General features: G+C 39.3%; 2 protein-coding genes and 1 long non-coding RNA gene across 6 annotated transcripts; 2 read left to right on the forward strand and 1 right to left on the reverse strand.

The window, feature by feature from the left end:
• Positions 1 to 251: 251 nt before the first annotated feature.
• Positions 252 to 1155, forward strand: LOC124174360. The gene is made up of 3 exons (XR_006868922.1): positions 252 to 385; positions 812 to 938; positions 1026 to 1155. It is a non-coding gene; the product is annotated as an uncharacterized LOC124174360 (long non-coding RNA).
• Positions 382 to 5637, reverse strand: LOC124174357 (transforming acidic coiled-coil-containing protein 3-like). 2 transcript variants are annotated; one of them, XM_046553417.1, is made up of 7 exons: positions 5619 to 5637; positions 2082 to 2261; positions 1881 to 2005; positions 1359 to 1529; positions 1045 to 1194; positions 774 to 920; positions 382 to 610 (listed from the first exon to the last, which is right to left on the reverse strand). In XM_046553417.1, the coding sequence occupies exons 2-7, from the start codon at positions 2208 to 2210 to the stop codon at positions 511 to 513; spliced, it is 822 nt and encodes a 273-aa protein (XP_046409373.1). In that variant the 5' UTR covers positions 2211 to 2261; positions 5619 to 5637; the 3' UTR covers positions 382 to 510. The 2 variants fall into 2 exon arrangements, with proteins under 2 accessions (XP_046409373.1, XP_046409372.1); XM_046553416.1 differs by lacking the exon at positions 5619 to 5637 and adding an exon at positions 5476 to 5542 and having other exon boundaries at positions 479 to 920.
• On the forward strand, positions 4307 to 9900 carry LOC124174354 (calcium-independent phospholipase A2-gamma-like). Of its 3 annotated transcripts, none has more exons than XM_046553409.1 (8): positions 4307 to 4853; positions 6000 to 6793; positions 6903 to 7115; positions 7295 to 7318; positions 7766 to 7974; positions 8051 to 8249; positions 8328 to 8540; positions 8665 to 9900. In XM_046553409.1, the coding sequence occupies exons 1-8, from the start codon at positions 4801 to 4803 to the stop codon at positions 8916 to 8918; spliced, it is 1959 nt and encodes a 652-aa protein (XP_046409365.1). In that variant the 5' UTR covers positions 4307 to 4800; the 3' UTR covers positions 8919 to 9900. The 3 variants fall into 3 exon arrangements, with proteins under 3 accessions (XP_046409365.1, XP_046409367.1, XP_046409368.1); XM_046553412.1 differs by lacking the exon at positions 4307 to 4853 and adding an exon at positions 5310 to 5467; XM_046553411.1 differs by lacking the exon at positions 7295 to 7318.
• Positions 9901 to 13293: the final 3393 nt, after the last annotated feature.

Below are 13293 nucleotides of genomic sequence, written 5' to 3' on the forward strand. Positions count from 1 at the left end.
TGGCGTATAAAATTTTCTCGCGGAAAGATCCAATTGCAAACATGGCATATCGTAATAGCCGGTGGCGCCGTGAGGCACGTGTCGGAGTGTTTCTAAGGTCGAGGAGCCAGTCTGCCTGCCTCTAAATTATTTCCGTCACTGATTCTAAGCTAGGTCTAATTTTGCGATAGTGCTGTTTATTACGGGAGAGTGGCGCGACTCGTCAAGCCCATCTTTCGGCCAATTGGATCCCCTGGGGTGATCAGAGCCGGCCAATCACCGGTGAATTTTTCACTTTTGTTTATCACTTCGAGGTCCGCGGAATTTCGCACAATATTTTGCGGAAAGTGATCGAATATCACGTAAGCGAAACGCGCACTAACGAGTGACAAACAACAACATCCAGGTGATTAGTCACGATTTTATAATTCACCGTTCTGTTTGACAATAACATCAGCGTTTTCCTCTATTTTTCTATTGTCAAATATACATTCTCGAGTCATGGGAATGACGATTTAGACATTTCCCCGGTCAAGAACACAATTCTTGAATTGACTGAGGGCGAATAGATTGGTTATCGAACCCAGCGTTTTTCTGTGAGTCCATTCTTTCTATGAGACCGTCGCAGATGCTGAAAATTACGGAAAGCAATTAATTGCTGCAGGATTTCGTCTTTAGTTAAGCAAAAAGGTTTTAATATCAGGCGTAAAAATTGTCCGAATCGAAGTGAAATAGATTTTTCTAAAGCCAGGATTAAACCTCTCATAGAAGTAAGAATACGGTCTTTCGATTGCCTCGTTAATTCAGCGTTATCCTTGTTCCTTTGTTCCAGTTGTTCGGAGAGTGATCGAGCACCAAGTTCAGCCTCTCTTACCGCAGCTCGAAGTTTCGAACTTTCAAGGGAATACTTCCGTTCGATCAAATCCAGCTGGGAATTGGCGCTAAAAAGTTACAAGAACGTATCGTGTAAAACTTGATGATGAATAATTTCCCGCGACCTTTGTCTACATGTATATCAAATAAATGATTGTTCAAATATGTTACAGGTAGTCTTGCGTCACTTACAAATCCATTCGTTCCATCGCGTGTTCCTTCAGCTTGAGGTACTGCTCGTGTTTTTGACTGATGCAAACATCGCGCTCGTCGAGACTGTTTTTAAGAGTTTCTACGTTTTGGTGCAATATATGAATCGTCTGTTTGGCCCTCTCGTATTTTCTAAACGTTAAACGACGCAGGTGTTACAATATTTTTTGTAAATCGTTAGTAAATTCCTGCGATTCGACTACCTTTTGTGATCAGTGAATTTTTAACAGTCCCACCTTAATATTTCACGTTAGAAAAATTGCTGTTGCCAGTAAACGGAGACAAAGAATTCTTACTCGTGAACGTCGTTGAAGGATATTTCTATGGTGTCGAGGTGTTTCGAAGTTATTTCTAACTGCTTCTTTAGCCCGTCACGCTCTGACTGGATTTCATGAATTTCTAATTTCAAAAATTCAATCTCCCTCGCCTTTTCTGACATCTGTATCTCGTACTCCGACACTGACAAGCTTGGAAAAAATTAATATAAATCACGTAGAATATATAACGATTACTATGAATGTTTATACAAAGTGTAATAATTGTACAGGAACGATAAGAAGGTATTATTTTGACATCTTGTAAGGAGGAAATAATGAAACTGGATCATCCCATCCCCTTAGTCTATAAGTATATACGATCTCCACTAACTTCTCCCCAATCGAATTTCGTTACAATATTACAAGCCAGTTTCAGTTGAACACCAGAAATTAAAAACTTCTTTTAAAATCCAATCATCCTGTGTTAAATAATTTCTCATTACGTTGCGGAACGAAGAAGATGGGAATAAAAAAGCACTTGAGGGTATATAATAAACGTACGCGAGACGATTTGTCGCCTGTGTTTCCTCGCTCAATTTTTCCTCAAGTCCAGCAATGTGCAGAGCCATTTCACGCCCCCGTAATCCGCAATCTCCACAATCGCCACCTTTCGCCGGCGATTCAGTCTGCAATTGAGACACAGTGAAAAATTTAGCGTAAGCAATTGCGATACGGCACGCAGTTCTTGCGAAACCTGCGCACCTCAAATTCGAGTTTCTGTTCCCGTTCGCAGAAATTCGGTGATCCCAAAACTGCATTTGATCCGGAGTCGAAAGCTGGCCGAGGAGAGGTAACGTCGACTCTCGGACTCCGCGGAGATCTCGAAGACATTTCAGACCGATTTCTGCTTCTCGTCGATGATCGCGATACTTAATTGAAAGGCTAGAATAGAGACGAACCAGCAATCATCGATACAAATAAGAAATACAAAAAAGAAACGGGACGATTGGTCCAAAAATGATATATTCTTCGAATCTTTTATCACGACTGTTTCATTACCTGGAGAATTGATTTTTACATTTATTAATGCAGGATTTATTGTAACTAAACATCAATAATATCAAAATAAAAGTACAAAGCGTACACAGAGTTGTGATTTGTGTATGTACAACTGCTCAAACAAATGTGCATCGATAATTGCATATGCATATTAAAAACCCAGGGTTTTTCTATCGAGATGCATAGCTGTGGCCATGATATTGGTATCATGATGGATCTTCGGATAAATGTGTCTGCGAAAATTCATCGAGTGGAGAGCAATCACTGAACAATTTTCGCAACGTTGACGCTGATCGTAGCTCCGGTTGTGACTTATTTTTTACTGTCCCACGTTCCGTGCCACGTGCAAGGCGATTTTAGACGCTGCCTTGAGCTTGGGGGCCAGGAAAATTAGGAAGAAATTAGACTCTTCTCTGCTGCTGGTTCTAGCCTCAAAATATTTTTGTTTACCGATACATAAGTACATGTGATATAAGCTTTAGCGTCGCTACAATGATTCGCAATTACGCATTGCGATCGATGATCGAAAGATATCGTTTAATCAATTGTACAACTGCACAAATCTGACGTCTGAGCCAACGGCGGATAAAAATCTCCGCGAACTGATTGGCACCTACGTATGTACATCTGGAAAACAGGGTGATATAGATGGCAATTGTATTATTGACGAGAAAGAAAAAAAAAACCGGGATTACAGAACGAGATATTTGCGTATTAGCTGGATGAAAAGAACCGCGATAATTCATTGATCCTTATCTTCATCGTACGATTTTATTTTTAGGGAATCGTTTCAACGAACTTTTCCTCATTTCTAATTCTTTTTTCCATCACGCTGTCCCAGTCCAACTCGCTTTCTCTGCAGACACGAGAAAATCGTTTTCCGTGCCGAAAAAATTGACAACAGACATGTACGGTTAAATTTCCAACCAAAAAATAAAAATAAAATTGTGGGAACGTAGTGCAATATAAAATCCTAAATTTGTCAGCGAATCGCGTATAAATGAAAATTAAATCGAATCAGACACGATGCAGCGTCGCCTCTAAACTCCAAGTTTGGACCTTCAATGCACGCGTCGATTGACAATATCTAACTGCAAGATGGAAAATTGTAAGTGTCAGATATTTTATCCTCAAGCGCACCCCGATCACGATTTGGTCAATTTTTTACCAAACCTCGACTACGACAGATTCGAAAAAATTTTTGGATAATCTACGAATAAAAATATCATCATCCTCAATCGGAAATAGCACGAAGCAAAAACGAATAAAAACTGTTATGTTTCATATCATATAAGAGAAATGATGAGGTAACCGCGTGATGTTTGCGGTAGTTTTTAATACAATACAAGTCAGAAACAAGTCAGCGGTTTATACCTTGCCATAATCTTAATTATATACACGAGCTCGTAAGAACGCTGCGTGGTTTAATTTCGCACGTGAAATCTGAGCGGTATCAGGTGATAGCTTGCAAAACAACAGGCATTGTAGTTACAGCTGTGTAAAAGTAAATACATTTTCCCACAGAAATACCTACGCAAACGTATAATAGCCAAAACTTTAAACGGGTACAGACGACAAACAGATAAGAAGAAAATATGCAAAATACTTCGCAGTTAGAAATAGCTGACAACGAGTGCTGAAGTATATTATAGCTGGTCGTTATTTAGGTATAACATGCGTAAATATCGATGCACGATGCAGCGATAGAAAAACAATAATATTATTTTACCAATGATCCTACAAGTGAATTAAGGCGTAGTGTGCGGTAACGTGTTTAATTGACAATTGGGAGTGCGGGGATGGAATTAGCCTCGTTGCCAAGTTCCTGCTGCTTTAGCAAAACATCGTACGACTATTTATTTACAAATCGGGCGTCGTGACGTCACGCGGCGCCTATCTTATAAAAGAACGCGGCACCGCCGGACGATCAGTAACCCAGTGAACTATCATTCGAGAACATTATCATCAAAACAAATCGTTTGAAAATTATACAAGTATACCTATAATACGTGTATTACGTAAGGTCTCGATCGTACAATTGTGCCTCGTTTACTCTACGCGAAGGTGTAAAAAATATCCTCTTCCTATACGCAGTTTTTGAAACTAAATATTCTGTCTTCGGACAGATTATTGATTGAACAATTCGGAGCGTGAAATTATAATTACAATACTTAATAATCGGTTTCAATCGCGAATTTGAAGTGTGTGTAAAATTAATTACCGTACCGTGAATTGTTAATAAAGAATAGAAAGTGATTTGATAATTTTAACTATACTCATTGTTCTTATAGTTGAACGTTAGCTCTGAACTTAGACTTTGTCTATAATTAAGTTACACGTAGTTGAACGATACAGTTGGACTTAAAAATCTATAAGTGTACACGTGTCGTAGTTTCAAGTGAGATCAACACCGGAAATAACCATGTCGCTCAGCAAGAACGTCAAACACTGTAGGAGATGCATATCGCTGACCAGGTGAGCGCTAATGATTATCATTGAATATTATACTAAATTTTGTCATGCAAAAGGGCGAAAAAGTGTGGTTATAATAAGAATCAACGCAGGTATGAACTAATTCAGCAGCAAATAAATCTGAAATCAATAACGGCGTGAAGTGTATTATCTCAACCTTGAGGAAAGATTGCGTTTACAACATCAGTCCGCGTGTTGAAAGAAAAAGAAATCATTCGTAATGTACTTTCTGCGAATCTTATCTTTGCGTGTATTATTTGAACCTGTGTCGAATACGCACAGGCATCACGAATAAAGCGATAAGCTCCGCAATCACGTCTGTTCAAATTTTTTCATTTTGGTAATTGGGAGTGCGATTCGTTGTTGAAACGAACTACCAAATAAATTAGTTTATAAATTAGTTCAGTCCAAAGCGCGTTCCTCTAGAATACTCGAGAAACAGCTGATTCTGACAGCGCGAGTGTTGAACGCGTCGTAACATTTTGACATGGCGGCCGATCGGACGAGGATCGAATTCGTGAATTCAACAATTGCGCGGCGACACTTTTACTACTAGTCACGGATACCTTTAAAACTTTCACGCCACGGATATCGTTTCCAATAAATCTCTTCACAGGGTACGTACGAGCAAATTTAAATTGTTTCGTTATCGCTCTGCAAGCTCTAAACGAAAATCTAATCGTAGAACCGTCTTGCAAAAATGAAAAAAAGTTTACACTTGATCGGATAAAAACATGCTTTGGCACTCGATAACTCTGCCAGCCTCACCCGTTCTCTCTATTTCTTTCTCTTTTACTTTTCTTTCCACTCTAGTATTTCAAAGATTTCAAATTCTCATTGCCTGTGGTTATAATTTCACTCGTTTGAGGTTAGCTTTAGCGAAGCGTAACTCAAATCTCGATTATTATTATTACAGTCACTCAGCTCTATCGTTTCTTCTCGTAATTTGAACTCCGAAATATTCTCTGCGTCGTTTACGGAAATCCGAAGCTTGCCAACACCAACCTCACAAGCCTTGTACTAGTTTTTAAGTGAACTTTGAGCTCGATGCTTACTGGCTGTTGTTCGATCGCCGATTAATCAACTGTTGGCAAAACGTCATTAGTTTGTCTATACTTTTGTTCACATATCACTGACTTTTTTATTCAGACAATTCACGGAAGGCACAGCGAGCCGAGATGGAAGCGCAGCTAACGTAACGTCGGTGCCGAGTAAGATGTCAGGATCATCAGTTAACATACTGCGAAATAGAAAGATGTCGATGCCGCACTACTGGAAGTTTCTAACCCAGCTGAAAGACTATCTAAATAAATCTGGCTATGAGAGAAATCTTCAACTCGTTATAAACAAGGACTGGTTAAACTTCTTTCAAAGGATAACTTACTCCCAGGTCGAAAGCATCAGGAAATTCACCGACGATGAGAGCCGTAAGACGAATGGGGATGCGCCACCTCCTTCGGAGCAGAATAAACATGGTGAAGGTGTTGCGCAAACCGTAGCCACAAGCCTGGCTGAGGTTGGTAAAAAAGATGGCACTTCTAGCAATGCAATTCGTCCATCTGTTGACAAAGTTCAAGAGAAAGAGGCGCGACATAGGAAACAGGAAAAGGAACCTGCCAAAGAACAGGGATACTCATTGCCCAATGTATTTACTGGTCTGATGCCAAAGCTTAGTCCAAAATCCGACGAAAACACTTCCATCGTCATTCCAAAGTGGAAAACTAACGTCGATAACATATCGAAGAACAGTATTGCCTCAAGAACCAGACACGTGTTGACCAGCATCGCGGTTGCAGAGTCCAATGCATCAAGGTGGCGGAGAGTCGAAGATCTGCTCGTACACATTGATCAATATCCTGAAGCCAGGCATTACGCCATAAAGGAAGGAGCGATCAGAATCCTGCTGGGTATCAGGCAAACCTGCAAAGATGATCAGACCAAAGGTTGGTTGGTTTTTAATGACAAATATTGACAGAAGCTCTACATTTAAAAAAAAAACCTTTCGGTTAAAAAAAGATCTTCGATTGATGACATTGAAAACTTTTTTTCCAGGAGCTGTTAGGGAAGCCTTGGCTGTTTTGGGCTACGTCGACCCTTTGCCTGGCAGAGGCATCAGGATACTCTCAATTGACGGAGGTGGTGTGAGAGGCGTACTGGTTATCGAAATGTTGAAGAAGCTGGAAAAACTTACGGGAAAACGGGTTTATGAATTGTTTGACTACATTTGCGGAGTCAGCACTGGTGCCATTCTGTCTGTAGTATTGGGTGAGTCTCGTAAAAGTTTGAAGTACATTATCAATCATGGTTCAAATCACCATAGTAACAATCGAACTTAAATAGTTATCTTTATGCATGTATGCTGTGATCGGTATGTAACTGATCTAACATTATTGTCACTGAAAGCCATTAATCAATTGTTTTTCTCAATTTTATACCACCTGCAGCCACCGTAAAGGAATCTGGCGAAGGTACGTAGTATTCATAAATGCAATAAAATCGGTGCTGGTATGTAACAGCAAATTGAATTTTGATTTGAGTAGATCGGTAGAAAAGAAGGTTGAACTTCAAAATACAATTGGTTGAAGTAGAGAATGTGTTATCATCATTTTCAAAAACGCAGTAATAAATTTTATGCCAAATCATAAGGCTTTCAATTGATTTGTGTTAGTCCTCTTTCTACCTCTACCTCAATTTATAATTCACGATTTTACTAATTACCCAAGACGACGTCTTTGTCATTATATGTTTCATTGTCTCATTCATTTTTTATGCATGGACTTTCAAAATACTAATTTTTTAACCTTTGATCAAACTATTGGAAACTAAATATTCTTGAATCATTGAAATTGCAGAATCCGACATTTCTTTGGCCTTGCTTTCATGCTAATACGAAGAATCTTTTATAACTTTTCTAGGTGCGTACAAACGAAAATCGCTGGACGAAGTTTCTGTGCTCTACAAGGAGCTCAGCACGAAAATATTCACTCAAAGTGCGTTGTGGGGTACAAGTAATCTCGTTTGGAGTCATGCTTATTACGATACTTCGCTGTGGGAAAAAATGTTGCAAGACCAAATGGGAGACAGAGATTTGATCAGAACTACCAGAGACAGTGTTACACCAAAGGTTGGTGCCAGATAGTTATGTTTTTCCCCAGTGTATAACTGGAAATCAGTCAACAATACTGTATCTCATGTTACAGCTCTCCGCGATTTCTACGGTCGTTAATCACGAGCGAGTAATGGCTTACGTCTTCAGAAATTACACGCTACCTCACAGAGTTGAGAGCCAATACATGGGCTCCTACAGACACAAACTTTGGGAAGCTGTACGAGCATCTGCAGCAGCTCCGAGCTACTTCGAAGAATTCAAACTCGGCGATTGCCTTCATCAAGACGGAGGTAAGACTTGATCAACTGTGGAATAGAAACTGTTGTTTTACTTATTCGTACATTTTTTAAACGTGAAATTCAAAATAGGTATTATGGTGAACAATCCTTGCGCCGTGGCTATCCATGAGGCGAAGCAGCTCTGGCCTAACAATCCAATTCAATGCGTCGTCTCATTTGGAACTGGTCGAATACCTCACAGTTTGATAGGCAGCGACAGTGGACACACGAAACCCGTCGCTGGCAGTTCTAGCTGGAAAGAAAAGTTCTTCAAAATTCTTGACAGTGCTACAGATACGGAAGGTACAATTTTCTTTTAACAATTCATTCATCTCCTACACAGATTTTCATAAATTCTGTTTGAAACCTGATCTCTTGTGATTCCGTATTGACACATCCTAACTGAACATGTTTATTCAAATTTCAGCTACGCACACAATGTTGAACGACCTGCTACCAGATCATGTCTACTACCGCTTCAATCCTTACCTGACTGAAATGGTTACAATGGTAGAAATTAGGCCAGAGAAATTCGCCCAATTGGAAGAAGACGCCGAGATGTATATCCGTAGAAACGAGGAGAAGTTTGAGCAGGCGGCGAAAGCTCTGCTAGAAAAGAAGAGCATAACACAGAAAGCAGTGGATTGGATAACGCTTCAAAGACAAATACTTGGCGTGTAAGATAGATTTCGCAACTTAACTTTAGGATGAGTTGAATATCAGATCCGTGAATGCCAATTCCGACGCTTCATTTTTTTCCCGCTTGTTGCGTTAGTCGATTTTTTCTTTATCATTAGAATGACTAAGGACAATTCGATTCGTTGGAGTGAAAAAATCATTTCAATATTTTCAATTGAAAATCTTGTAAAATGTATTTTATAAATAATAATAACTTATAGATACGAGATATAAATATTCACGATCTGATTTTTGCAATTAAATACAAACAATATATTGATTTTGAACTGTGATATGCTAGTTTTGTTTGTTTCTCAGCAATTCTTGATGAACCAATAAACATTGCGATTACTGAGACAACTAAATCTAAAAGATGAAATATTTCATATTCAATAATTTAATGTATACAGTATGACTACGCTCGTTACCTCACTTACCACGAATGTTTTTTACAACAATATAGTACATTACGCACGTATATGCGTGACCTGGGTAATGAACTTGTATTTTAAGCGAAAAATCATAATAGAGAATTAGGGGTTAACCATTCAAAGTATTTGATAATATGATATCGCATTACCTGCAAGCATTTGTGTACGTTGAATTAATAATGTGTTACTGCCGGACCACTATGTATATTTTGTACATATCTTATTATACATCATTTGTAAGTAGATTTTAGTTAAAAAAAAAAAATAATCAGCGTTTATTTAAATTTTTACAAACGTTGATCGATCAAGTTACTGTGGTACTTGTTGATCCAAGCGTAACTATATGTCATTAGACATACGTGCATATATATTTACTGTTATAATGTCAAAAGTTTTAAAACATTATTATACTATTTCCTGTGTCCTCGATGGCGTACATTAATCGTCGTCTATTCAACGTGGTTAATTTGAATTCAACGATTTTACTTGATGTTGAATAGAATTATGTAATCAAATGCTGAACTAAGAATCAATAAAAACACAGTAAAGAAAAACGTGCATCTTGGTACCATTTCCTCACGATCAATCGTCATCGAAATCAATTTTTGTATTTCACCTATTGAACTTAATACTCCAAAACATAACACTTGTTTCATTCGGCGTATTCGCTGACTAAAGAATTAACATGATCAACCAATTTAAAATGGTAGCTGAATAGATATTTCCGCAACTTTTTGCCCCTATTCATTAATATGAATATTTTAACCCTGGGCTGTCGGACTCGTGCAAAGCAAATGCAAATGCAATTCTCTACACTCATTATCGTACAATCCGTTTGCGTCGTGTACGTCGAATAGTCTAGAATAAGGCGGTTCACTATACTTCGATACTCTGTGATAAATGAACGTATGTTGTTTCACCATTCTTTACCTTTCATATTTGCACTAAATTATCAACATACGTATACATGACCGTACCTTTATAACGTGTAAAAATACTTTTACGTTACACCTACTTACTTTTAGAGGCATATTAATAAGTGTGACTTCTGAAACATGATTACTGTACCTTGCGATCGGACGTTTTTACGAAACTTCAATTTATCATTAATCGCGCGGTTGGTTTCCCGCAGAGCTCCGGAGCTAGACGGTATTTGAGCACAGTCTAAATGGCTGGTCTTCCTGCACTTAAATTAGCATACGGAATCATTATCATGCGCATGATACGTATATACGCCAACCGTACGAACTAGCTTAAGCTTCATTTCTGTCCTCGTTGCGTAACAATTTGGTCTAGTTCTCACTGGTTGACCCAGCGACACTTGCATGGAAGGTGTTGCATGTATTACAAGTTTCATTACGACGTTACACAGTGAATTGTGCAGCCTTCCAGCACAATTCAATTAATCCCAAACGATAGAATGATCAGTAACCGTGAAAGCCGGAAGTAAAATTATATTCATTCACTTACCTACTCGAGGGCACAGTCGATTTCTTATCTGTATAAAGAAAAAACGCATGATCGGTCGGTTATCGTCGTGTAGATATTTCACGCACTTTGCATAATGCAATGCGCGATCAATAATACGGACTGATTTTCATGATAACGCGTTGAAATTGGACGACCCTTTATCACCCCGGGTCCAGGTGTCGCGTATAACATATTCGCCCCAAGGGCAGAAAAATAATGAATCGATATTGCCTACCCGACCATGATTATAGGCCGGTTGAGACCTTGACCAAAACCCATCCAGAGATCGAAGATAAACTATATTTCGGTCACGCTCAGGTAACTAACTGTACAGTATAGGATTTCACGTTTCTTAAGCCCAGAGCGATCAATTTTCTTCACGCGATGATGTACCAAGTTCGTATCGTAGGAATCGAAGTCTGCTTGGGATTTAAAGTATAATACGAGTACCGTGCTATTAACAAAAATTATCGAAATTCAAATGAATTCTTCCACGTGTTTCATCACCACCAGCGGTTGTGGTCCAATTCTCCAGCCGGTCGGATGCGAAACGAGGCACAAAAATAACGAGCCGTTCGGACATCACCTAAACGACATCGCTGGTCCAAAATGGGCTCAAGAAATTGGCGTACCTACGTATCTACCAAAGGACGTTAATGTTGGTTATAGAAGGTACGTAAGTATAGATGTGTGGATGTATGGATGTAGCGTAATTGCTAATTGGATGAAGGGTCGGTTGGAAATTGCATGGATGGAATGTTGTCGTTGTACCTAAAGTCTAAAGACAATTTTATCCATGCTAACAAATTGAAAACGCGTGCGAAGTAGGTATGCAATATATCTGCGTATCGTCGAAGTCACGCGAAAAATATGATTATACTGGCTCCACAGTTATCTTATCTTCGTCAAAGTAACGATTACCTCGAATCGAATATCGGACTGACAATGAATCAATGTAGAGCTGCGGGGGATTCGCAAGATCTGTACCACAAGGTAGAAATTAAAACACACACCAACAACCGGTGAATCGCCAGAATTCGAGATAAATGCTTTGAAAAAGCATAAATAGTTGCACAGAATCCATAAGTTAAATGGGAAATTTAAGCGTGAAATAATGATCAAGCTGCGCGACTGAAGATGATACAGCGATTTACGTTGTAAACGTGCGTCATTATGTCATAACGAGTTCTATCGATCGACGACGCTTATCAATCTATTCACAGTTATCGAGTCAGCCGAACGATCGATAAAATGAATTGAATAAAAAATAAAGATCAAATCATTGCAATCCCGCTAAGTTTTACAACCGCAGTTTCATCGCGTTTTACGCGGAATCGATACCGCGATCATCAGTTTCTCGGTGCTGGACATAAAATCGTCGATCGATCGATCGCTCCGGCCACATAATATGTGAAATTACGATTATTCCATCAATGCCTGAGTAACTTTAAGTCACGTTACGATGAATATTAAAGGTGGCAGACATTCTCACCTTTATAAATTATCATTATCATACGACCACGCGGTGCTGAGACCGAAGTGAACAGTCTCTGACATCACAAATGCAAATGCCGCTGCAGGTGGGTATGTAATAAAGGTATTTATATACACACGGTAATAATTACCTTTACACATCAAGAGGACCACCACACCTTTTCGCTACTTGCCTCGTCGTTGTATCGTAAGATTTTTTCGCATCAAATTCAATTGCAACACTTTTCTCTCTTCGCTTTTCCTCCGTGCAGACTTTCCTAATCCGTGCTACCGGAGAGAGAGAAAAAGTTTAGTCATTTCTTATCAAGTAAAATCGAGATTCTTGTAATCCTTGTAAGAAGACGAAGCTAAGCCGGTAGGTTAGCGAAACTTGTGCTTGCTGAGTCGACGAAGTTTCAACGTTCTTAAAATCACACACTATCGCGAATAATGTATTAATATTCACCGCGTTGATCACAGGTCTCGTGGAAGAACTGGATCGACAATTCCTGCAATAAATAACTTGTAACGCGTTGTAAATAATCTGCGAATAACAGCGTAGTCTCAAATTGACGCGTGTATCGTATCGTTAACGTCGCGAGGAGGAAATTCGACGCTCGGCAAACTTACTCGTGTAGATCGATGTACGGTTTCTTACGTCACCGCCGTAATTACCATCACAAGGCAGAAGTCAGGTAGCTGCTAGCTGATGAGGTGCAAAGGCACGCGAAACGGTATATCACACACAGCTGTACACCCACACACACACGCACACACACACACGTTACATATCACGGAGATGTAAACTTGAAAAATAAACGAAACCGGCGAATACGTGCAACGTACGAATACGAAATTATCACCAGTGAACTTTGGCCTTTCGACATGTGCAGAACCGCGTCCGAGTTCGTTCGCTGGAGTTGCCAAAAATAATTGATACGAAAAGCGTACGAATTAAAATAAAGCTGGAAAGAAGACAAGATCGAAACGATTGTAGAAGAGAC

Source organism: Neodiprion fabricii, chromosome 1 (assembly GCF_021155785.1).
Source record: "Neodiprion fabricii isolate iyNeoFabr1 chromosome 1, iyNeoFabr1.1, whole genome shotgun sequence".
NCBI lineage: Eukaryota > Metazoa > Arthropoda > Insecta > Hymenoptera > Diprionidae > Neodiprion > Neodiprion fabricii.

What these genes read in the sequence shown, in the direction of transcription:
- LOC124174357 (XM_046553416.1), bottom strand. Translation starts at nt 2,210, where the DNA reads ATGTCTTCGAGATCTCCGCGGAGTCCGAGAGTCGACGTTACCTCTCCT. An exon ending in CAGGCGACAAATCGTCTCGC is followed by an intron (nt 1,530 to 1,880) that starts GTACGTTTATTA and finishes ATTTTTTCCAAG; the next exon opens with CTTGTCAGTGTCGGAGTACG. An exon ending in TCCTTCAACGACGTTCACGA is followed by an intron (nt 1,195 to 1,358) that starts GTAAGAATTCTT and finishes TTTAACGTTTAG; the next exon opens with AAAATACGAGAGGGCCAAAC.
- LOC124174354 (XM_046553409.1), top strand. Translation starts at nt 4,801, where the DNA reads ATGTCGCTCAGCAAGAACGTCAAACACTGTAGGAGATGCATATCGCTG. An exon ending in AGATGCATATCGCTGACCAG is followed by an intron (nt 4,854 to 5,999) that starts GTGAGCGCTAAT and finishes TTTTTTATTCAG; the next exon opens with ACAATTCACGGAAGGCACAG. An exon ending in CATTCTGTCTGTAGTATTGG is followed by an intron (nt 7,116 to 7,294) that starts GTGAGTCTCGTA and finishes TACCACCTGCAG; the next exon opens with CCACCGTAAAGGAATCTGGC.